The sequence below is a fragment of the Eurypyga helias genome, unplaced genomic scaffold, assembly GCF_000690775.1.
Source record: "Eurypyga helias isolate BGI_N326 unplaced genomic scaffold, ASM69077v1 scaffold910, whole genome shotgun sequence".
NCBI lineage: Eukaryota > Metazoa > Chordata > Aves > Eurypygiformes > Eurypygidae > Eurypyga > Eurypyga helias.
Window position 1 is genome coordinate 11847 of NW_010223534.1, and position 25182 is coordinate 37028.

General features: G+C 47.4%; 2 protein-coding genes across 2 annotated transcripts in view; one reads left to right on the forward strand and one right to left on the reverse strand.

Moving 5' to 3' along the window:
• ANGPTL2 (angiopoietin-like 2) overlaps window positions 1-5290 on the forward strand; it is a 9180-nt gene extending 3890 nt beyond the window's left edge. Inside the window, exons 2-4 of the mRNA XM_010160202.1 lie at window positions 3824-4017; window positions 4223-4493; window positions 4968-5290. Of these exons, the coding sequence (XP_010158504.1) occupies window positions 3824-4017; window positions 4223-4493; window positions 4968-5167 (665 nt within the window). The 3' untranslated portion in view covers window positions 5168-5290. The remainder of the gene's footprint in view (window positions 1-3823; window positions 4018-4222; window positions 4494-4967) is intronic.
• A 2768-nt stretch (window positions 5291-8058) lies between these two features.
• RALGPS1 (Ral GEF with PH domain and SH3 binding motif 1) lies at window positions 8059-21476 on the reverse strand. Its single transcript, XM_010161306.1, has 8 exons — window positions 21420-21476; window positions 18696-18803; window positions 15516-15566; window positions 12472-12555; window positions 11896-11985; window positions 10283-10375; window positions 8595-8721; window positions 8059-8063 (listed from the first exon to the last, which is right to left on the reverse strand). The coding sequence occupies exons 1-8, from the start codon at window positions 21474-21476 to the stop codon at window positions 8059-8061; spliced, it is 615 nt and encodes a 204-aa protein (XP_010159608.1).
• Window positions 21477-25182: the final 3706 nt, after the last annotated feature.

Below are 25182 nucleotides of genomic sequence, written 5' to 3' on the forward strand. Positions count from 1 at the left end.
GAGGCCCCTTCCACATGAGGAAAGGCTGAGAGAGCTGGGGCTGTTCAGCTGGAGAAGAGGAGGCTGAGGAGCATCTTATCAATGCTTATCAATATCTAAGGGGGGGTGTCAGGAGGATGGGGCCAGGCTCTTCTCAGTGGTGTCCAGTGACAGGACTGGGGGCAATGCCATAAACTGGAAAACAGAAGGTTCAGCCTGACCATGAGGAAAGCCGCCTTCCCTGTGAGGGTGACAGAGCCCTGAACAGGCTGCCCAGAGAGGGGGTGGAGTCTCCTTCCCTGGAGACTTTCCAAAGTCCTGCACTTGTTCCTGTGTGATCTGCTCTAGGGGATCCTGCTCTGGCAGGGGGTTGGACTAGATGGTCTCCAGAGGTCCCTTCCACTCTGTGACACTGTGAGTAATACACAGCAGAGCGGAGGTTAACGCAGGATTAACAACCCTCTGTGCGGTTCTGTAGGATCACACACGTTTTCAAAACAGGCATCACCTCTGTACAGGGATAAACACAGTCGCATAAGGCAGCACATATCACAGGGACAACTGTGTCCTCATGAAGCAGATGGTTTAAACCGATACATCCTTTAGGGAAAGGAATGCAGATTTTGTTCCATCACGTAAGATCTTTGGATAGGCACAGCGGACAGAATTCAAGTAAGAAATGCTGAAAGGTAATCTGAAATCAGGAGGTTTAAACAGGGCACAGAAATATTGGGCCTATATATATAAGCAAGGCCAAGCCAACCATATCTACGGTTCTGAACAAATGTTACCACTTAAACAAAACACCCACCGAGAACTAGAAAGTTGGGGTTTTAGCAAGACTTGATGTAACAGCCTCAGAGACCTGGAAAAGGAGCAGGATTGCAAGGAAGGCATCATTTAAAGCACTAAAATCATGGCCAAATGAGGAAGAAAGAAAAGAATATACTCTGTCAGGTTAAATAGACACAATAAAATCTTAAAAACTACTTGCAAAAGGGACAAAAAGGCACAATAAATCTGATTTCTGACACATGAGGCCCCGGCAGCCTGCCTGAAAGCTCCTAGGGAGCGACGCAAAGGGATTCTTGGAGAAAGTAACACAGCAGTAGAAAGTCTGACTGGGTTTTGACATGAGTGTTCCCTGAGGAGACACGGAGGCTCCTGGGCTCTCCCAGACAGTGGCAGGGAAAACATTCTGCAGGATTTATCCCAGAGGGAAGTGCTGGTAGAAGAGGTTACAAAGCCCACAAAAAAAGTGATTACCAACAAACTGCAAAGAGTAAAGCAGAACCCCAGGGTGCTAAAGGAAAATAAACACGAAACAATTAACTACTGTGTAATCTCACCCCAAAACTACCTCAGTATGTGAGGAGTGAAAGGGGGCAGGTGTGACACTGCAGAACAAAAAAACCTTCCCCTCACTGAGAGGAAACATGCTGAGAGCAGTAGAACAAGCAGTAAACAGATCTGAGTGGCGTGTCATTATCCCGTCACCCTGACGACGAGCCAGCCTGGGGTGTGCAGTACCCACACGTACCCCTCTCGTCAGACGCCGTTCTCACCCATACGCAGTCCGCGTGCTGCCACAAAGCACTGAACTGCCGCTTACTGAGGTGGTTAAAAACAGCGTCTGGGGGGGCTACAAGGAAGCTGGAGGGGGACTTTTCCCAAGGGCAGAGAGTGACAGGACAAGGGGTAACGGGTTTAAATGGAAAGAGGGAGATGGGACATCAGGAAGGAATTCTTCCCGCAGAGGGTGGGGAGCACTGGACAGGTTGCCCAGAGAAGTTGTGGATGCCCCATCCCTGGAAGTGTCCAAGGCCAGGCTGGATGAGGCTTGGAGCCTGGTCTGGTGGAAGGTGTCCCTGCCCATGGCAGGGGGTGGGACCGGGGGGGCTTTAAGGTCCCTTCCAACCTAAACCAAGGTCCCTTCCAACCCAAACCATTCCATGATTCTGTGATTCTATGTGGCTGCAAAGAAAGAGCCTCACAGAAATAAACCATAAAAACTCCGTAATGATAGGGTGTTTTTTTCATTAGGCAGTCAACCATGGTGTCTAGAGACCTGTGCTGGGCCAGTCATCTTCAGTACGTTCCCTTTCATTTCGGATGCGAGGTGACAAACATCCAACTACACCCCTTAGTCAAAATTTTGGAAGGTTCGTATCTGACAAAAAACCACCTGTAGTGAAGAGCAGCAGCAAACTGCTGTGAGCATTTACAGTGGTTCATGCTCATCTTAAAGCACGTCCAGAGAAAAGAACCATGTGCGGTAGAGCGCTGGTGCCACACGGCGCAGAGAAACCCGCGAGATGAGAAAGCCAGGAGGAGCACGTCGCAGCGCTGCGTGCATGCCGTCCGGGACACCAGGCCAGAGACCCAATGCTGACACTGCACGAGTTCCTTCGGTAACGACGGGCAACCGACCCGTTCTGCCGCGGGTAGCAAGCGCCGCTCATGCGCATGGCGATGAGATCGACCGGCATGCGTTACGCTTCTCCCAACTCCCATCCTACGCCACTCAGCGGTGTCACAGAACCCTGCGTCCACATCGCAACTGCCAGAAATCCATCAGTTAGCCACGGCAGGAGGACATGGCCACGGAAACAACACAGCGTGGCCACAGACCAAAACCTCAGACGGCCTCCTCATACACTGATTAACTGCTTAAAACCACTGAAACACCCACCCAGACACTGAGGGTGCTTCTCTAAAACTGTGCTGAACTCAGGTAGCTGGTACGGGGGTGGCTCTGCCATTTCCAGGGCTGGGCAGTGAGTGACGGAAAGGGCAGAGGAACTGAAGGAATTTAAATTACTCGACAGCAACGTACGCTTCAGCGCGTCCTGCCCAGAGACCTGATGCGTGGGGGTGGGTGTCAGCAAGGGTCTCCCATCCTGAGGGTCCTTGTGCCTTCACTCTTCCGCTTCGGCGACACGAGGTCAGCAGCAAAGCGGCTGCCGGGGCCTCTCTGCAGACACCAACAGACCCCTGACTGTTTCATCTAAACGTCCCAGGAAACTGTCTTCCCACTGGAGACGATTTCTCTAAAAATCATGACTGTAAGACACTGTCAGGAAGAGCAGGGTCTTTAGGGGCTCTGCTGAGCTCGCGGGAAAACACGCATTCTCCTGCTGCAAACGAGAGCATTATCTGTGATTCCCGTGTACTGCACAACACACGGTTCTTCAGAAGTTCAGCTACAGTTTCTCTCACTATTTTAGTGGGCACTCCACGTTCCAAATCTTAACGTCTACTTTGTGTTAACATTTATTAAAGTGACAGCAGTAACACCTACATTTTTAATTTATGTTGCTGGTTCCGTTGTTAATGTCTGTGCCAATGACATTCTTGGGATCTAAAAAGCTGAATTTCTCAAAGACGGAATCAAAGCCAAACTTATCGTTTTGTTTTCTGAAGGAAATCATTAATATTTACCTAGAGCCATTCATGTTTCACTTCTTTGAAGAAATAATCATAGAATCACAGACTAGTTTGGGTTGGAAGATCATCCAGTTCCAACCCCCCTGCCACGGGCAGGGACACCCTCCATGAGACCAGGTTGCTCCAAGCCTGGCCTTACTCAGTCAGTGTTGTAAGTGCAGTTGCCTTAAATAATAAAATAAAATTAATAAATTAATAAATCCACCTTTATCAGTAATTCACTGTGGAATGTTCCAGAAATAATGTTACACCAAACGAGCGTGAGAGCTCTCAGAGACACTGTACCTTCAGGCAGAGGAGAAACAAATGCACTGCTCAGCAGAAGCAAACCTACTGTAAAAAGGTAGCAATGGAGATACCGCCCGCATTGAATGCAGAGTCCTCTCTTTTGACACAGGGCCCTGGAGAGACTGCCTACAAGCGCTGGAAGACGGCCACGACACCAGCTCCATCTACCTTGTAAAACCCGAGAACACGAACCGGCTGATGCAGGTCTGGTGCGACCAGCGGCACGACCCCGGCGGCTGGACAGTCATCCAGAGGCGGCTGGATGGCTCTGTCAACTTTTTCAGGAACTGGGAGACGTACAAGGTTAGGACAAGCGAGCAGTTGAATGTGTTCTACCCTCTAAAAATTACTGGTAAAATTAATTTAAGGGGTGATTTGTCGAGCCTGGCCAACGTGCGTTTGCCCTCCCAGAAGAGGGAGACTCTGACGCTGGTTCTCGGCTGGAGAATACGCCGAGATTCACCACTCAGAGGTGCACGTCATTAACCTACTTCTGCTTCCTTCACAGCAAGGCTTCGGTAACATTGATGGAGAATACTGGCTCGGATTAGAAAATATCTACTGGCTAACGAATCAAGGCAACTACAAACTGCTGATCACAATGGAAGACTGGTCAGGTCGGAAGGTGTTCGCGGAGTACGCCAGCTTCAGGCTGGAGCCGGAGAGCGAGTATTACAAGCTGAGACTGGGACGCTACAACGGCAACGCCGGGGATTCTTTCACTTGGCACAACGGTAAACAGTTCACCACGCTGGACCGGGACCACGACGTATACACAGGTACAAGATCCCTCGCAGCTGCCTTGCTTTTTCTGCCCAGCCATCCCCCTCCCTTTCTTCCTTTTTTAAATAAGGAAAAATACTTAGAGTGCTACCCCCCAAACCCACGTTTTCAGAGATTTGTCAGTAACTTGTGATGCACAGACTGACATGTCAGCCCTCAAATGCAGAAACACTGAACCAGAGTTCCCATTTAGCACTTACATTAAACAAGGGCTGGTCAGACATGCTCTGGGGTGTTACCTGAGAGGGTAACGCCAACTTCTGCAGCACGGGCGAGCGACACCGATGGGTCCGTGTAGAACCGACCTGCAGAGCTGAGGCTCCTGAGGAAGCCTGAATTCACCCCCTACCACACGGTATCTGACATTGAACACGCAGTTTACAGGAAGACAGATTAAACCTTGTGCTTAGCTCGCTTCCTGCAGGACTCTTTACTTGCCCCTCAGCCTGAGTCGGAGCTTTCTTTTGCAGGTAACTGTGCTCATTACCAGAAGGGAGGATGGTGGTACAACGCCTGCGCTCATTCAAACCTCAACGGAGTCTGGTATCGCGGAGGACACTACCGCAGCCGATACCAGGATGGTGTTTACTGGGCTGAATTCCGGGGCGGATCATACTCACTAAAGAAAGTTGTTATGATGATAAGACCTAACCCCAACACATTCCACTGAGATCATTCTTCTCTCGGTTTGCTTTCTGTTCAACCATCACCTAACGCTAGGATGTCGCTACCCGGAATTGTCTGTTCAGAAGGGAGGAATGTAAGATACTGTACATTTATTGCTAAGATGTGAAGGTCTGTATATTGTATTTTCAGGAATCATTTCAGGAAAAAGAAGGTGAAGAAGAACGAAGCAGAAATGACGTGGCGTTCCAACGCCTCGGTACTAAGTGCAGTTCTATTAAGCCTTTGGGAACTGGCCGTTTAGATGGACTGCAGAGAAACTTTTCAGGTTTTATTCCCTGTAAATTAAGTTTGGACGGTAAAAATACTGCCACAACATTTAAATATTTTTCTATGTTATATTGTGTATAAATATTCTCAATTACAGGAAATATTACAAACTGTACAGCAAGAGTTTTATCATGATGATGATGAGCAATCACTTGACACAGGATGTCGCGTCCTTTGAACCGTGTAGCTGGTGTATGTACATTAGTGTGACTATTCTAATTTAATCTCTGTTAACTGCCATTAATAAAGTTAGTACTATGTAACTTGATTTGGAGAGCAGACACTCAAACCGCTGCTGTCCTGAGAAATCCAGTCTTTCCTCTTCTCTTTGAGCGCGTTAGTAACCTGCTCCTATAAATCAGAATTCACACTTGACTCAAATACTTTAGATTAAAACCATGATTTTTCTTACCAAAATGAAGTAGCTGCCTGCACGTGGAAATTAATCCAGATTTACCGCAGATGTAACGTGCTGCACAGCAAACGGTGCCCGACAGAGCTGTCACAGCACTGGGTGCCCGAGCAGTCCTGAGCTGCTGCGCACCCTCTGTAATCAGAAACGGCTGGAGGGACACTAAAGGGGCTATCCAACTTTGCAGGCCAACGACGGATACCGATACATAAGCTATTTAATATCCTTAGCCAGTAGATGGAAATTATATAAAGAAGTTACCTGTAGCCAAGAAAAGCTGTATTTATCATATTTCACCATTATAACATATTACTGTCAAATTATTAAACAGATTTACTCATCTCTATTCAGAGGTCAGTCACAGCTCTGAAACACTGACTGGGGTCATTCCAATATTCTCCCGAGGTGGGCTTCTAGAACAGCCTGTTACAGCACCCACTTGGAAAGAGCAGCTACTCCAGGGAGTTCCGACTGCAGGGAAGGGAGTTCTGACTGCAGGGATACATGTAAGGGGGAGAGCAGAAGCCTCCCCAGGGTCACTATCCTCTTCAGTAAGTCTGCAAGCCACTTCTGTGCGTCTGTGCGTGCTGCACACCTCTTCCCCGATTACCTCTGCGCTTCGTCCCCACGGTATGACGTGCATTGAACTGGCGTGTCATGTAGCATGTGCTGTATATAACTCAAAGTAGGGGGTTAATATATCAGAGTACCCCGTAATACTGTAATCCTTTAATAAAGCAACCAATGTTATTTGACACGTTCAGATTTCATCCTGTTTCAGTTGAGACTGTTCACAGCCAGGATCAGATGATCACCTGATTCCACACAACGCTGCCTCACAACCCAACTCTGACACGCACCTGCTGTAAAGAGCATGAAGTGTCCAAATGCAGCAACATCAAGAGCAAAGCCACTTCCCGCTGAGAGAAACCCTAAAGTTCCACACATCCCGAGGAGGAGAGACGTACCTACGTCACGTGAAAATCCGCAGTGTCAAACAGCATTCAAGCTTGACCTGCCACTGGTTTATCTACCAGACGCTGGAAAACGATTATGTTTCAGGTAAGAAATATTAAATGCATCTGCTGGCTCTACAGCCTGGCCACGGCGCTCCAGTGATCAGGTTTGTAGAATGGAGGCAGGAAAATCCCTGCCAACATCTACAACTAACCACTCATTCAGGCAGAACGCACCGTCTGCTGCCGCCCGAGAGCAGTCACTACCAAGCTCCCCACAGCGCGGTGCGTTGCTGGATGTCTGTAAGTGCACATTCCCAACTTCCTGAGCACGCTCCAGCACAGCGATGCCCTTGGGTCAGGCGCAGACACTGCCCTCCTGCTACCACAGTGCTCCCGGGCACAGCCCGATGCACCCCGCAGGCCAAGACACGGGGCCAGAAAGGCAAACGGGGTGTTAGCCACGTGTTTACTCTGGAAAAACTTCCTGGAGTTCTTCTCTTCTCGAGCGCAGGTCACCAGGAATGTTACCTCCCCACACCCACCGGTGGCACAAAAAGGACTATCAGAGGCTTTATGAAGACAGTGCAGTCAAGATACTCTTCCAAACGCTGCGCCATGCTTGGCTCGGTGGCAGTACGCAGCAAACTTCAGGGAACCCTCTGCAGATCCCCAGGACAGGGCATCCGGCAGAAAAGGTCCTGCGGGTGCTTCTCCGCAGGAGGAGGTAAGGTACCGACACGCCTCCACGCAGCACTCGTGGCAGGCTTTAAGCCCATGTCCAGGCCGAGTCATTTGTTAAAATAACCTTATGCCTTGGCCTTTCTACCCAAAAGGCGAGTCATTTCTCTACCCTTGCCATGTAGTTAAAAAAAGACAGCGCAGAAAAGTCAGTGCATGAGACCCATTTTAACCCTGGAGATGGCGCACCGGAGAGAAGAGCCTCGTTCTTGTAGACAAGTACAAATGTTCAGCCATCATTCCACCCTTCTGCAGCAAAAGTGTCTAAAATTCTCCCACCGCACGTTCCCGCCGTGTAATCAACCCCGGGGCTTGCGACCTAGCTTAGCGACCACTACCATTTCCTAAAATCTTCCCTCAGGCCACAGCACCCCTAAGATGGGCCCTGGAACCCCCAGGGATCCAAGAGTTCGAACCTCTCAGGGCTTCTCAGTGCACAACGCAAACAGGAAGTGACAGGCGAGAGACCAGCAGAGCGCTCCCGGCAGCACTACGGCCCTACGCTGGAGTGCACGGATACAGGAGGCAGCGGGACAATCCCTACCAGGCTGTATCTCATCCAGCAGAGCACACGGACCCTACTGCCCCAGGAACTCATTAAGGATCATCAGAGAAAGCAGGACCTTGCCTCCCCAAACTCCCAGGCCGAGATGCTCTCCAGGTTCACACTGCTCATTACTGATGCAGACACACGGCGTACTTCACGCACATCTAGTAACAAAGCCCCACGGGGAAGAAAAAATCCTGCTCTGAGTGATCATTAACACTGCCACGACCTCTGTTCCTCAGCCAAAAACCCAGGCAGTAGCATCATCACAAAACCAGTTCAAACTAAGCGCTAGCACAGCTGCCGTCACACGAACGGCTCAGTGCAAAGGGGCTGCACGCCACAAGCGGCCTGTCCCGCCGGAACGGAGAACACGCCTGAAGTAACCAGCAGCGAGCTCTGGAATGTCACGCAGACAGCGGCCTTGTCGGGCATGGAATACAGTCAAACCGAGCTCCAGATAAATACGGAAATTGTTCAAACTCACCTAAATATGGTATAGTAGGAACGATTTTTAAGCTTCTGATGTACTCGCGTGTCCTTTTGTAATTATCTTCCTTAGACAGCAAATAGTCCAACTTCTCAAAAGTGGTCTTGTCCTTGCGATTCAACAGCTACATGGAAAAAAAGTGAAGATCACAAAGTTTTCAAAGACAAACCCACACAAAGACAACGACGATACTTTGTTGCACCACCCACAGTAAAGAAGACAGTTGAGTTACTCTCCACTTCCCCATCATCACCCAAAGCAGTACCGCTGCTACCTGCTGGGGGGTGGGGGGATGCAAGCCAGCACAAGCCTTGATCCATGAGCAAGCACAATGATTACCCCACAACACTTTATCAAGGAGCCAGACACCCCTACCGCAGAGTTCGGAATAAGCTCAGCAATATTAAACTTCAGAGGAAACTGGCTTCCTGCGCGGTACTTTCCACAGCGCATCCCTTACTATGCCTCTTCCTCAGTGACATTCCGGGCCGGAACTACAGCGCTCACAAGCCTCGCTGTCCCGTTTCCAGGCCCCGTGCATCTGCCCGTTGGCCTAACAACCACCGCAGCAGATCCGGCCCAGTCAACTGCTGCAGTCAGCCTTGCTCGGAATGGGACAGGCCTGGCAGGAGCCACCGGCGGAACAATGGTGCGAACGGGGATGAACTGGAGCCCCAAGCCCCTTGGCAGCCCTGGAACAGCACCTCCTGTAAAGGTACCCGGAGGAGAAGAGGCAGAATAATGTCACCCTTTTCTTCCTCAACAGCACTGGGAGTCCTGGAGGCCCTAACTCTGCACAGCACTGGATTTTTGAACTACTCTGCCCACAGTTACCCCTCTTCAGGTCCCGGTCCTGCAAGGAATCACTCACACACTTAGTTTCACACGCGAGCAGTTTTCCCGGCTGAGGTTCCAACCTCATCACGCTGCTCAGGAGCGGCGCTTTCGTTCTCATTAGATACAGCCTGACTCTGAGCAATCAAACCGGAAAAGCTACCGGCATTCTGCAGACAGGGTGAGCTTAGGTAGGAGTTCAGGGCAGCCATCTTCACCGGTTCTGCAGTCAGTGGGGTCCATGTTGGGTAGAATAACAAATTGATAAGAATTAACTGATCCTTTGTATATTTAAGGATTACCTGCAGCAGGACTGCACTGTAATTGTGTAATTATTTCAAAGAAATAGCAAAACTTACACTACATTTAAATGAGAAATTCTGCCCTCAAGAGACTGAATTTCTGAAAATGGAGTTATGGATAGATGGAAACTGAAATGCACTGTGCAGTAATTGCACAGCCAACGCTTCAGTACTTGCAATTGGTCCTGACTTCCTTTCCTTCCAGGCAAGGATTAACGACACACAATCTGTGGACGGACACAATCTGACATACCCTCTGTACGAGGATCTTCTATGGTTCCTTATCAACCCCAGTCCACCTGGGTGTCTAACCAGCGGCTTCTAGAATGGGCAGGAAAAGGGGAACTCGTACAGGAAAAAAGACGCTTAAAAATAAGCAGCTACTGAAACTCCCACAGAACACTACCAGATCACTTCTGCTGCGACAGTGCCACAAAACCAGAGCATAAAAATCGTCATCCTGATCACGCAGTTCGACAGCTCAGAAGAGCCCAGGGCAGCTGGGAATTCACCCAGCACGGAAAAGACAATGGTCAGGGAGTAACTTACAGCCCAGGTTTTGGTCAGCCTGAAGATGGGCGCGCTCTGCAGTGCCGACACCACCGACATGAGAGAATGAAGGTTATTCAGTTCTAGAAGCTTCTGGAAAATGGGAACAACAATTTTTAGCACATGGAAAAGGAATCAGGATTAATTAATCTCAAAGTTGCATTAACAACATCCACGTTGTTTCAATAAGAAAACACAGAAGTTCCCAGCAGACTGCAGGCAACACGAGCCAACACTGTCAGTGTGCAGAAGTCTTAAGACCACTTTAAAAGTTGCAAATTTTCCAAACAAACGCCTCAAAACAACCAGCAGTTCAGCTGTGAGAATACAAACTGTATTTAATTCGAATTTTTTATTTTCTAAGGCTGTTCCTTCAGGAACAGAAAATGTGAAAAAATTATTTGATGCACTGTCTTTGAATATGAGTGTAATTTTGGAAATTAAAAATTTAATCAAGCCAAAAACATCAGCCAGAGATGCTGATGGCCCTTTGAGAACTCAACCAACTTTTATTTTGCAATCTGTTCTGGAGGACAAATCCTCCTCATTTCAACATACTTTAAATTCACCCTGTGCTGCCAGTCACCCAACGCACGCTATCTCCAAAGGCACAGCGCTTTGAATAAAGCTGTCGCAGGCGGCAACGGCTCCTACAACAGTTCCGGGAAGACAGAAAAGCAAGAACTGCTGCCGGCGTGTAGCTTCTTTGGAAATCTTAAAGAGCCTGGATTCATCCCCGGGTGACTGGCTCAGGAGTGTTTGGGGAAGACCAGGATACTACTGACGGAAGAGGAAAAAAGGCGGAGAGAAGCGGAGGTGTCCGCCTTCCGCAGGGGGAAGCCCAGCCTCGTTCAACCAGCACCCCCACGCTGACTGTTCTCCTAGCACCTGGCCTAAGCGTTTGTGCCAGGAACTCGGTCAGATACATTCGCTGCTGCGTAAGCACAACACTGCTAAGTGAACTAACTGGGAATATTCACAGCATCAAAAAACCTGGTTACATGGAAAACATTCTTCTGATTCTCTACACACACAGAGCTTCACACGTACAGGGTTAGCACTCGGGCCGAGGATCCAAGCGCTGTCTTCTTACCAATGCTTGTGTCAGACAGGGTGACACCAAACAGAACGGCCACAGGGCATGAAGCAGAGAAGTGTTTTATTAAAAGCAATCTGGTTTTTAAAAAGTTAAGAACTACGTGTAAAACGCAGTGCTAAAAGTCATGACAGTAACCGAGCGCTGACAGCGGCACTTCCCACCAGCGACCGCACGCTGCGGGCCGGACACAGCAGCTGCTCCAGGAGCAAGAGATTTCTCCTCACGAAAGGGGAGAGACAAGGGAACCGGTCACAACCACGTTCGGTGCTGGCAGCTCAGGGCCAGCCGTCAACAACCACACCGCCTCTGGACTTGCCCAGCGAAGGGACAAGCCGAGTCACCCTGAACTGGGCAGCTTTTATTTAGCCCAGTAAAAACCACGGACGTCAGACCTTTATCTCATCCACATGGAACAACACAGCTCTGTAATGCAGCAACGGCTCAGAGGAGCAGTGCAGAAACCAACACAGAGCAAACAAGATATTGCATGCCAGGACAAGAAATCTGCACTTACTTTAGCTATTTTCACAAAATGGCTCAATATTTCTGCCCTTATTTTTAAGGTCTGTGCTGTTAGTATTTCTCGTACGACCCAAAAACTGACCTGTAAAGTAAACACACACAGTTTATTTACAATAAAAAGGGCTTTATTAGATGAAATATTTGTAAACTTTCATGATGCTCCAAGGAGAAGACAGGGGAAGGAAGAAAAGGGCTCTGATGCCACAAATTCCCACCCGTACCCAAAAAGCATCCGTTACTCAAAAGCATCACCGCTGCCTGTACGCAGGCAGAGAAGTGTGGCAACACTAAAACACCTGAGGGAGCAGGTGAAACACAAAGAAAGAAGGGACAGATTGCTAATGTTGTACCGTGACACATCAGCAAACATTATCAGGAACCAACGGTCTAGAGGAACACCACAAAAATGTGGACGAAGCAACTGGAACCAGGAACTGCCGTTTTAAATCTTAATCTTCATTTCGAAAAATATTCTTAACTTTAACTAACACGAGTAGTTCTGTTGAACCTTACACTCAAACTCAACTGTCAAGCAGTACCTGTTCTTCACAGTAACCCAATCATCTACCTGGTTAAACCTCCTGGTAAAGGCAACAACATTTGGAGCGAGGATGTGTTTTTCTTTCTTATTCCATCCACAGCTGGCGAGTTCCTAGGAAACACACATACAGTTTGCCTTAAAAATCAGTAATGTTTAAAAACATTTGCAAGTGCAAAAGCTGGTACATGACCGAAGCATCTACCAGATACCTGCTCCAACCAATCCACGGCACCGACTCGATGGTAACCAGTCTAACCACTCACTTCTGCGTTTTCCTGATGGACCTAAGTGGTGGGATCGACATATTCTGCTGATACCACAGAAAACGGACGCTATTATTAAACACCCAGAAACAGCGAGACTAAGCCATCAGCCACAAGTGACGTCTCTGAAGCTGCATTCTGCGTTTTTTCAGCCCTGGTACGAGCGAATCAGCAGACGCAGGAGTCAAGACTTTGCTAGTGTGTCATCCCAGCTGCGTCAGAACTGAAGCTGAACATATCAATAAGCAATATTAGTTAAAGAACACAAAATTCAGCTGTGCCACCGCAGCTGGTAACCCAGCTATTCCTCCTGGACCTCAGTATCACAGTTAGGAAAACGTTCATGTTTAGCGCAGTCAAACTCTGGGTTTTTAAATTAAAATGTAAGATCTAAAGCATTTGAAGAACACAGTTTTAGAACTGTAATGTCACTGTTTATTGTTACACTTATACACAGATTTTTAAAACCGAATTCTCCAGACAGGATGCTCTTTCTGAGAGAATCTATCGTTGGGAAAAGGCTGGCGAGTAACAGCCGGGCATCTGCAGGTCTGGTCAAAAGGCTGGGGTTGGGAGTCGCTTTTGGTTTGGGTTTTGATGGTTTTTAAGCTGTAAGAGTTCAGCCAGACTCGGATGAAGTGTGGCATGCACTTAAAGTACAGACCAGTACTTTGGTGCTAACGAAGCAAAAAGTTGCCAGGGGGCTGCACAGGGCAGGCACAGGAAATGAAACAAACTTGTGAATGCTCCTTCATGACAGGGACTACTTCCAAGTCACCCAGTCCAAAATAGTAAGAAAAAAATCACAAATTCTGGACCATACCTGTAACCACAACTAACCAATATCAATGCATAATAAATCCAAAGGCAAGAAACCACCTTTCACCTCAGCTGCAAAATAAATAGTAGAAATTCCTGTGGGAAGTAGAAAGTAAACAGAGGAGAACAAAGCAGATCAAAGATTTTCTCCTTAAATAAACTGGATTAAATTACGCATCAAAAGAAATTCGAAGTTACAGCTACAAATTTGGCTTAGCCAGAAAGAAGGTGTCCATGTTCCAAGAGTTATTTCAGGCAGTTCCAAACATATTTAGACAGCCCAGCTCTTTTCAACTGCAGATTCAGGTCACCACGTACCTATGCAGTCTTTATGTTCAGACCTGACAAGGGGCAGGCACGTCCATGAGGGAAAGGAGTTCTCCCTAACACTGGTTCCAAATCACCCCTCTGTCTTTAGAGCCACAAGTTTCAGTTTCAATCAAGATGTTGTTCAACTTTCCAAATGCTCACGAGCAACTTCAGATGCCTTGAGTGAAAAGGCAGAGCTGGCTGATGAGCGTTCCGCCTCTGAAAAGCGGTTTGTACACGCTGCTGAACGGAACAGACTCTCAGCGTGGGGAGGTCTGCATGTTTCTGTGTGAGCACCACGAAAAGCACTTCCAGTTCCAAACCTATTCTGTATCCCGACATGCCAATTCCCATCTGTCGAGACACCGACTCTCCATGACTGGGGCACGTCTGGTCTCAAGAGTCCAGAAATCCTGTGCTGACGTGGAAGTCTCGGTCACCCTACCCCACTGGCCCTGCTTTGGGTGAAACTCCCCTTTTGTCCCAGCTGATGTTTAACTCAGCAAAACTTTCTTATGGGAAGTCTCCACGAGGGCTGTGTAAATACTGGTATCCGTGTGTTAACACAATTTCTGTGGGTGCTGCTGGTTTCTTACCGCACTGTTCACCTGCCAGTTTTCCCCCACATTAAAGACTCCCTGACTGCTGGAGAACACGCGTAGTTTCAGAGGCATGAAAGGGTTTTCAGCTACAAAACTGTCTCGGTGTTCTTGAAACAGAATTAATTTAGCAGACAGGAAGGCCAGACACCAGATGGACAAGTTTTTATTTTCCTTCCTATACTGGCTCAAAAGAGCAGGCTGATCATCTCTCTGAACCACCACAGCAACAACGTCGTTTGTCAGTGACTAAATTAGATGGAGTGAACTTCTAAGAACCACTGGACTGCCCCTTCTGACATCAAAAATTCAGTGCTGCTACCATGACAGGGTTTTCCCCTGCACGTACTCACGACATTCCACCTGGGCACAAGAAAACAACAACCTGCAACCTGTTCTTCTACCAAGGAACCTGAAGCTGGAAACACACAATTCTTGTACCTTTTACAGAAAAGAAATGTACTTCATCAAAACACCAAGATAACTTTTCCCTGTTATGCAAATACGTTCGGACAACTACCTTCATCCTTTCTTTATGAAGTTCCTATTTCTTATTTCCAAATGTCTGTGCTAACATTGACTGCTTTTTCTCAACAGGCCAAAGTTCCTTTCTGTGCCTTTTCAAAAGTTCAAAACATTAAAGGACAGGAATACATTAGCTTTTCAGAGTTTGGACTGGTTTATTCCCTCAGAACTGAGATGTGAACATGACAGTGCAAATTAAGAAGTTTTCCGAGCAGCTGATGCAGCCTAAAATACAGGTTATGTCTAGAGGTACCAGTCAAACCCCAAAGTCAGGCACACAATGGAAAACGGGAGCAGAAGGGAGAGCAGAGAATTCTAGTATTTGGCAGATTTATCCTGAAGGAACACTCAACTTCTGGAAAAGCACGGTGGTTCCCAGCAAGAGATGGGAAGCGAAAGGAAGCAGGCGGGGTTAGATGCGTGGTACTAGGGAGAACAACCCGGGGGAGCTTCGTGCAGTGCAGGAAGCTGAGCGTTTCTGAACCAAAGAGCTGTCCTAGGAGGGTTCCCAGGCACTGCATTCCAGAGGCGTGAACAGACAGCTTAGGAAACCTACCTCAGGCTGTATCGCTTTAAACACCGGCACATCCATCAGTGTGATCTGGCTCTGCAATACAGAGGGAATCGTAAATGACGCGACACGAAGCGCTAGCAGCGAGGTGTTTACACCCCCCCTTCAGTAACGCCACACCACACGGTCACGCTTTCTCCAGGGGCCGCAACGGCCAAGTCCCGAATTCGGCCTGCCCTGTGCCGGCTGACACCCCACAAGCAGCACCCCCCAGCTGGCGACAGCCACCAGCCGCGCTCGGGAGAGGTGTCAGTACCTGCAGCAGCGTCAGAGGGAAAACCTGGGTTTTGCCGCCCGGGCCCCTCACTGACCGACACACAGGGTGGGAAGACGACCTGCCCTGCCCCCCGAAAGCAGCGTACGGCATTCAGACATGCTAACGAGCTACGATCAGAGCAAGCTTTAGAGGGGTGCACGCAGGTTCGCAGTCACTGATGAGTAGGTCCTGGTAAGACCTGGTAAGACCCCGTAATGCTGTTTCAAAGCCAACAATTTGGGAAAAGAAGCATTTAGAGAACACTTAGCACCTGAGTGGTAAAATCCTGGCAGTCGAGTGACATGACCTATCTAAGCTGTGTGAGGCCTGTGTAACCGACTGTACTACACTGGGAGCGTACGAGCTGACAGAGCTCTGACCTTTGTGATTCAGTGTGCACAAGAAAGTGTCAGAGAACGCTTTTTGGACCCTTCTGCAGCAAAGCCTCTCTGCTGGCCATTTCAGTACGCTAAACCCAAAATAGCGGAACTTTGCTTGTCCCCTCTCAAAGTGCTCAGTTGATTCCACCCCCTAAGAATGAGAGCTACCTATGTGAACAGAATCTTAGTAAAGTTTCTATAACTAGGATAAAATAAGGACTCCTCAGACACGAGTCCAGAAAGCTGGGGGCCCATAGAATTTGACAGATGTGAAAAAAAATTCCTCCCGTAATTGGTTAATTTAGACTCTCTTGCTTTTCTACGATGCCAAGTCAAAGATTCTGCCACAAAGCCCCAGCCGAACACCCCTGGCAGCACCCGATTCTGCTATTCACACTTCTGAGCGACGTCTGGGGACGTACAAGCTCAGTGCCAGTCACACCTCCCCCTGCTCCTCAAAAAACTGCAGCCATGAATGCTTGTTTGCACCATTCTGACTGTCTCCTGGTGAGATGCACAGCAGAGGCTCCAAAAAGCTGACTATGAGCCATATTACGTGACACTAATGAAGAAGTTTTCAGTCAGAATTAGTAGCCGTTTCCACAAGACACAAGTTCAGTCAAAATCACCAGAACGGTTAAAACAAAATTCCATGGTACTGACAAGCTGCTGGTCCTTCCATCCTATGTGTGTCACCACAAGGGAAATTCTATTCCCTTTCTCTAAATACTTATTCAGTACAGAAATCCCATCTTCTACAAATCCCTGCTCTTATGTCCGGAACCAAACTGCCCTAACTACATGGAGCCAAACCTGTGGCTTTTGCCACTGTCCCCAGCTGGACTGCTTCAGGCTATCTGACAGAGACTGCTCCAGCCCTCAGAAACACGTGGCCTGCGGGATTTGCTGGGAGCTATTATCTACTGAAAAAGAGAAATGATCTGCTTCTCTGAATGGAAGAGAAACAGTGAACATCTCTTGAGCTGTGAATTAAAAAAGAGGGTCAGGGTAAACCAGTGAGGAGGTTCTACTGCGGCACAAGGAGAACAGCTACCCTGGCCAAGAGCCTCGTGCTGCAAGTTCACGTGGCGCATGGAAATCGCCAAAACCCACCACCCAACCAGCAGCCCCACCACCAGGGTCTGCACAGGATCTCATCCAGCCTCGCTGCCAGTCCTACAGACATGCTTCAGTCCATTTTCTGTGGGAGCTGGGGGTGGGGGGTTGGTTGATTGGTTTGTTCGTGACTACGGGTGGAACTGGAGAAAGAAAATCAACTTACAGTAGTTTGGACTTCTGAGTTAAAAGATGTTACAATGATGTAAGGGCGGGGAGGTGCATGTGTGTGTTTTGCAAGTGTACCATGAAATCAAGACCCTCAGCAACACGCTTCTGGAACAGACCAACGGCAGGAGGAGTTACAGACATCAGAGACAACCGACAGCTGTAAATTGCAAACAACCTCACCTCGACTCCATCATCCTGTGAGTACACCAGTACAGTTCTGAGATCACCACAAACTCATTTGTGCTGGTGTAGGCTACAGACTACCTTCTGGGCTGTCGTTGGGCTTAGCATTCAGCCTCTGATGCAATTACACCTCTGTACTGTGTGTCATGTTACAGGCCTGTCTGCATTGTGGCTCTCTGGATTCCTGACGGCAGCCCTCGGCCTCGGAGCATTGCAACTTGGATGAACAGGAGCCAAAGCATCAGGGTCATCTTAACGGAGTGGATGCCCATTTGCCAACCAAGTATTACAGTTACATTTTCCCCTAACAACAGCTCTCATCTGTGCACTCTGCACTACTGCCAAAAGACTCCGCAGAGTTTGCTCCAAAGTGACAGACTTGGAGAATAACGTAGACATAGCTCCAGGGCTTCTCTGAGAACGGGTATTAAATAGTCTCAGGCCAAACGAGGGAAACATCATTTTGATACCCAGAGTATTAATGGAAACACTGAGCTGGGTTCGACAGCTTTCGTCCCCACTCCTTCCTGCTCCCAGCAAGTCAGCACAGAAACTGAAAACAAAGAGCCCAGCACAAGAACTGCATTGGGCTGTTGCCAAAACTGCAGTTCTGCTTCCCGTTTAGAGCTGAAAGCTTGTTATTAAGGAATGTAAATAGCTTCCTCTCTACAAGCTTCTTTCCTGCTTTTACGAAACTGATTTTTCTGAGAAAGTGATGTTTCAGCTGAAAAGATGAATATTCATTTGTGCCTTCAGTTTCACAGAACTAATCAGGCTGTGGATAACCAACCTCTTTACACCTATGCTAAGGGCTTCTAAAACACCAGGAAAAAATCAAATGGCTTTACACAGAAAAACAAATATGCTGTGTCAAGTCAGTACTGAATGATTAAATCCCAAGACAATTAATTTTAACGTTTACATAATCAGAAATTTGTCTTCCAGAATACTGGAAGTTCATTTAAAAGATTTTAAGACAAAAGCTTTATGTATTTTTGAATATCCTGCAAGCCCTGAATATTACACAAGCTTAAATGCAAAAATAACATTTCTACTTACAGCAAACTCCTCAGGAGTTACTTTCAACACATCAAATACAACTGCATCGTAGCTTTTATTGGCATAATCTGCACTTCGCCCTTCCAGAGAATCTGAGCTGCTACTACCCTACAAAGAAAAAATAGTAGGCTTATCTGCAGAATGAGGAGTTTCACATCAAATTCAGAAATTATGTGTAAAAATATTAAGAATTTACAAGAAAATGTGTGAACTTCACAAAGCTTCAGACACTGAATTATAAAAATTAGTTTAGCATGGTTCACGAATGCTTCCGACTAACTTTCTTCTGCAAAAACTACAGTGACATACAATTCTGGCTCTATGGAACTTCTGGCTTTAGAAAGCATTTTGAAAAAGACAAGAGTAGACAAAAGAGGTGTCACACAAAAGGAAACGTGTTGGGATTTTGAAGATTCATATTCAATGGAAATTTTTAAATTAAATATGCAAGGTAAAGGGTGGGTGAACCCAAACCACGCTGCTCTGGCCGTAACAGCCTAAAAAGGGAAAAACTGACACATCCTGAAACATAACCCGATGTCAGCTCCAGGGTGTTCTGGAACAGTACTGTGCCTTGCCTTAAAAGCTGCTGCCTCGCCTTCCTTCTGATGTTTGTCCTTAGGCTGAGATGCAGGCACTTGTGGCTCATTTTCCTTTCTTCAGGAATAATGTGATTTAATAATAATAGTAGCATTGTTTTTCTGTTTCTTGTCTTAAAGATCTGTGACATGGCTCCTCACTCCAAAGATCCTGAGGAACCTATGGACCCCTAGCAAGGAGACTGGCCTTGCAATGACAAATAATTAGTTAGAAGCACTGAGAATATGTGAATCGTCAGAGATTCACGCATGGGTAAGCGATGATTATTACATACTGAACAACCTGGAAAAGACCGTGCACAACGAGGTGACAATTTGTTAACGGCTACGGATCTTCTTTTTATTTATTCAGTGTGGTAAAACAAAACCCAAAACCTGGCAATGAAAAACTGAGGAGGGACTTCACAAGATTTGCAAGTCAGGAGAAGGAAATGAGAAAACACATAACACAGTATGAATATGCTCCTTTGTAAATCCATTGTGCACCCGAACTTGGAATTCATCTGCAGTATTCATCTGCACCTTAAAGGGGGTATCAGGGAACCGGAAGAGTTTCACCAAGGCACCAAGGACAAGCCCAGGTACGGAACAGCTTAACGACTGGCTACGCTGGAAACCTTTGGCCTGAAAGAGGTAGTGTGCTGGGGGCAGGGAGCACAGGCACCAAAGGAAGCCAGAGGAAAGATAGGAAGGGTCTCTCTTTGCTTCATCTAACCCCAGGAGACGGGGTTATCAGCTGAAACTAGGGAGAGATTTTAATTCACTACGAGCATAGAGGTCTTCACACAGCGTACAGCTAAGCTGAACAACAGCTAGGGGGTTCCGGGTAAACTAAAAGACGACAGATTCCAACAGGGGACTGAGGAGCTTTCTGGGAGACAGCCACAGAGGTTGCCAACAGGCCCTTCCCCTCACAAGTCCCTGGCTCCCGAGCAGCTGGGCCAGGACGGAACAGCGCGACGTTTCCTGTGCTCACACAGCTCCCATGCCCTTCTCAGGCACTTGCTGCCAGCCGCTCCCACGGGCAGAACAAAGAAGATGCTGGGGTTTGACCCTGGCGACTTCTTACACTCTGACCTATGGCTGACATCTCTGTCCTGAGAAAACGCTGTGCCAAAGTCCCTGGATTTTTAAAAAAAGGTTCGGAAGAGGAATTTCCCAACTGTGTCCCCCATCTTCAGAGAACGAGAAACTGTTGTTGCTGGTCCGAGAGCATTTATACTGTGTCTGAGAAAACGACCTTCAGCAGGGCACAGCTGTATCATGTCTTTCTGGTATATTTAAAGACCAGCTCACAGCTGACTTGTTTCAGGAAAATCAGGACAACTGCTTTGATAGGATCAAGTTGTTTGTGCAAAAGGCACCGCTACAAAGGAAGAATTCGCTTCACACAGCTCTTCGGTTGCCTTAAGAGATGATGAAGTAGAATTTTTCAACCAGGGAAGGATTTCCTCAAAATAACACCTTTATAAAAGCAAAAAGTACCTCCAAGCACACATTTCAAACGTGTGCTTCACTGGGCAAGCTTTACTGTGGCTGACTTATAACATTTTGTCATAACATTACGTGAAAGTAAAAAACCAGAACAAGGCAGTAGGGAACCGAATTCCCAAGCAGTCCTGGACCTCCACACACCTGCTGTCAGCTGTGCACAGCAGCTCAGCACGGACCTAGGCAGCTTTTGGAGATGGCACAGCAGAGCTGCATGGTCTCCAAGTGATGCAACGGGTTAAAATGGACAGAATCTTACAGAGCACTTCCTTACTGGCAGACTAATAAATTAAAAAAAAAAAAATTCAACTGGAGTATATCTGACTGGCTCCGTTCAGGTGGCACGTTACAGTGCTCTGAACTCATCAGTCACAAAGGGCTGCTGTACATCTTGGGGTTACAGGTCAAAAATGTGATTTAAAACTAATCTAGGTGAATAATCATCATCAACAATACAAAACCAGCTCGTGAACACTCAGAACCATGGGGTGTTCTGAAGTTACCGTTGTCAGATGCTACACCGCTCCTAAGAAAAAGGGCTGGTGTGACGGGCAGCGGAAGGGGCTTCTGCGCGAGCAGAAACCAGCAGAGATTTACATTTGATACAGGAGCTACCAAAACCCAGGATCCGTACCTCTGGAGTGGCGGAGGTGACCATCACATTGGCCATGAAGTCATTCCTTTTATACATGCTCTCCCCAAAACGCAGGAAGTTTCAGCTCATCCAGCACTGGTGAGACAACATGATGAAAACAAAATTCCTGCAACGAAAACGTATTTGCGCAAATAAATAACTAACATTTAAAAAACATCAATACAAGAGATTTCACTGGTTTTTCTCAGAGATAAGAACTTCAGGCACAAGAGGAGCATGGAGCTTCACTCTCCCCTCTTAGGTACAACTGTGAAGGAGTCTAACTGAGTACCACCAAAACCATGCCAAGTCCTTACCCCCACTTCCAATTGACCCAAGAAATGGAGGAAAAAAAACTGTATTATGTGTCGTTTATGCTAATTTAAGTTTTATATGAAGTCCATGCTAGGCAGTATTCATCCAAAAACTGCATGTTATGATAACTTTATAAAATAAGAAATCCAAGCTATTAACTGACTGAAAAAAATGGTCCTTCCTCACTTTTCCTCGCTCGTCACTTGAATCAGTCTCATAACTTGTGATTTAAGTCCCACTGTATCTTTCTAATGCGTAAACCTTGTTTGTGGCTGCTTAGGCCTTGAGATTCATCCTTCCAGCTAAGGATGATGATGTTGGGCAGTTCTCTTTCCTACAAAACTTCTGTTCTTTGGAGCCTGACACAAAACGCTTTCAGGTGAACCTGTCTGTACAGGTATTAGAATCAGAGAATGGTGTGGGTGGGAAGGGACCTTAAAGCCCCCCCAGCCCCGCCGCCTGCCATGGGCAGGGACACCTTCCACCAGACCAGGTTGCTCCAAGCCTCATCCAGCCTGGCCTTGGACACTTTCAGGGATGGGGCATCCACAGCTTCTCTGGGCCACCTGTCCCAGTGCTCCCACCCTCTCCGGGAAGAATTCCTTCCTGATGTCCCATCTCCATCTCCCTCTTTCAATTTAAACCCATTACCCCTTGTCCTGTCACTCCCTGCCCTTGGGAAAAGTCCCCCCCAGCTTTCTTGTAGCCCCCCAGGCACTGGAAGGGGCTCTAAGGTCTCCCCGGAGCTTCCCTTCTCCAGGCAGAACACCCCAACTCCGCCCAGCCTGTCCTTGTGCTGGGATTGCACCGACCCACGCACAGGACCTTGCACTTGGCCTTCGTGCAGAAGAGACTGCTGAGCTTTTCATTGTTATGTCCATGGGGTGAAAACTAACTCCCTGACTATTTCTGATTATTAAACCTAAATCTGCTGCTAGGGACAGCTTAAAATACAGACACGACATAGCCCCATGTCACTAAGCAAAGAACGGGCAACGCTGCAGAGTTTGCTCACACGCTGAGCATGCCACTAGCAGACAGCTAGTAAAGATTTTGAGATGCAGCATGCACACACATACTAAGAGCAGAACTATTTGTGTATGACTCTGCACATGTATGAGCATGGGCACACGTGAAGAACAAGAACTGTTTAAAGAACTACCACGTCAGCTCAAACTCTGCTTCACACAGGGCCGTTTCATCCTTCCCCACAGCGCACAGAGATGAGCCCTGCAGCAGCCACTGCCACACACCCATGTATGTGCAACCTGCAGCTGGGATGCTGCCACGTCTCCCTTTGCTTCCTCACCCTTTCTCACAACACTGATCGCAGAAACAGGAAAATGCTGGAAAAGCAAGCAGCTGAGAATAAAAATAACCTCTTCACTTCCCTGAAAAGACGAGGTCTTCACCCCACCTGCCACCCCTACACGGCCTTACATGACAACAACTCTCCCTGGGATCTCACGGGCTCACATGGAACAAACCAGGAACTGTTTCAAATGATGCTGACATCTCCCCAGTGAACTAGTCAAGAAGCAATTTCCTTTATCTTGTGTCCTGATATATCAGCTCATATTCTGAGCACTAACAGACTGCAAAGTATTTCTAGGTCTGGTGTTGCTCCTGTTAATAGTCCTCAGAGATACTGAAGTGGAAAACAATTTTCATGATGTAATTTCTTTAAAACGTGGCATTTACATCAAGGCCACAAATATATTCTCATCTCCTCCCCTGCCTTTCTCACTAGGCTTTCCAGTGTGCAGGGGCTCACAAATGCTCTGAGAGGGGAAAGAAAAATCCCATATGTGATCCTGTATCCTGTCCAAACTCTGTTTTATTCCAAGTTTCAACATTCGCTAAACCAAAAAGAGACAGTGCTTTAATATCTGAAGCCAAAAGCACTAATGTACTTTTTGCCTTTCAACATTCAGTACACAGAAAAAGCTTGCAAAGTAGATACATTTTGGTCCTTTTTAAAATTAAAGTATTTGACACATCTAGGGGGCAAATAAAAAAAAATAATAATAAAAGAAGCATTAAAAATGCACTGGTTTTTCTTAGGTGCACAGGTTTCTCCAAGAAACACATATCCTATGGAAAAATACTTCTCCACACGCCCAGTTGTTTTGCTGCCCTGAGGAGCGTCTCGGGGAGCAATTACCCTTTAGAGTCAAATCCAAGAAAGAGGTTTTATTCTTACGAAATCACCTGGCGATTCAAGGTATTTCCATCTCTACTGCCACAGACAGTTTTACTCCGCAAATTCAGTAACAGCGGAGCTACTACTAAGCCTTCTGTAACAAAAGGCTGTCAGTCTACACACAAAATGATGCCAAAAACAATTAATACAAAAGCTGCTCCTCCCAATATCTCGTTGGGTATTTCATTCCAACAAGGTAAAAAAGAAATTTCTGAAATTCTGGAAATTATCAAAGCTCCAGCATGTTGGCAATAGAAGGTAAAAAGTCACTGAAGTCACACAATTTCTTTTCACAGCTTTTTTTCTTAAAAACTTACTCAGGTTAATACAAACCGCCACCAAACCCCAGGTTCAGGCGTACACTGCAGCAGATCTCATTCACAGACTGCCAGAAGCAAGGCGGATCGATCGGGACACAAACATACATACCACCAGCGGCTGCCTGCTCTTTGCCAGCCTAACGAACCCATTTCGCCACGCAGCGCTCTCTGAAGCGAAAGCGAAGACGGTGCAAGAAGTAAACTGGAAGAAAACAAAAAACAAAACACCACCATCAAGCCTGAGCACAAAAGTAACCCCTATAGCCATTATTTTACTAGCATTTGTTAAATTCTGTCATCTACAGCACAGAAGTGGAAGCAGAAAAGCAAACTTGGCATTTCCATTGGCAACACGCCTATGATGCAGTTACCGTGACCACAAGTTCATCCTCATTGCCAGCCATCCAGCTGACAAAGCCACCACAAGACTCCTAAGCACGGATGCTCCCCCGGCCAGGTCAGTCCCTGCGCCCCGATTTCTGAATGCGAGCAGAGCAGCCCGGGGAGGTCACCACCTGCGCACGCTGCTGCCAGTGAACACGAGAGCGGCCTTGTACGCAGCCGCCGTGACCACTGTTCCTCCAACATGAAAATTAAGGAGTTCGGCTTTTGACCAGACCTGGCACGGCCATCTAGGGCTCCAAGTGTTAACTGTCTTAGCTGATATCAGACCCCATTTCCTTACTATTTCCATTAGTTCATTACGTGTTTCCTACCATCACTGCGATTTTTTTCATTAATTTAGACCAGCCCAGTTCCAGCTGGAAGGGCCCTGCGATGGCGAGCCAGACCAACCCCCTGAGCACGGCAGGGCTGACCAGCCTAAAGCACGGTATGAAGGGTCCGAGTGCCTCCTGAACACGGACAGGCCTGGGGCATCCACCACCTCTCCCGGGAGCCTGTTCCAGGACACCCTCTGCGCAGA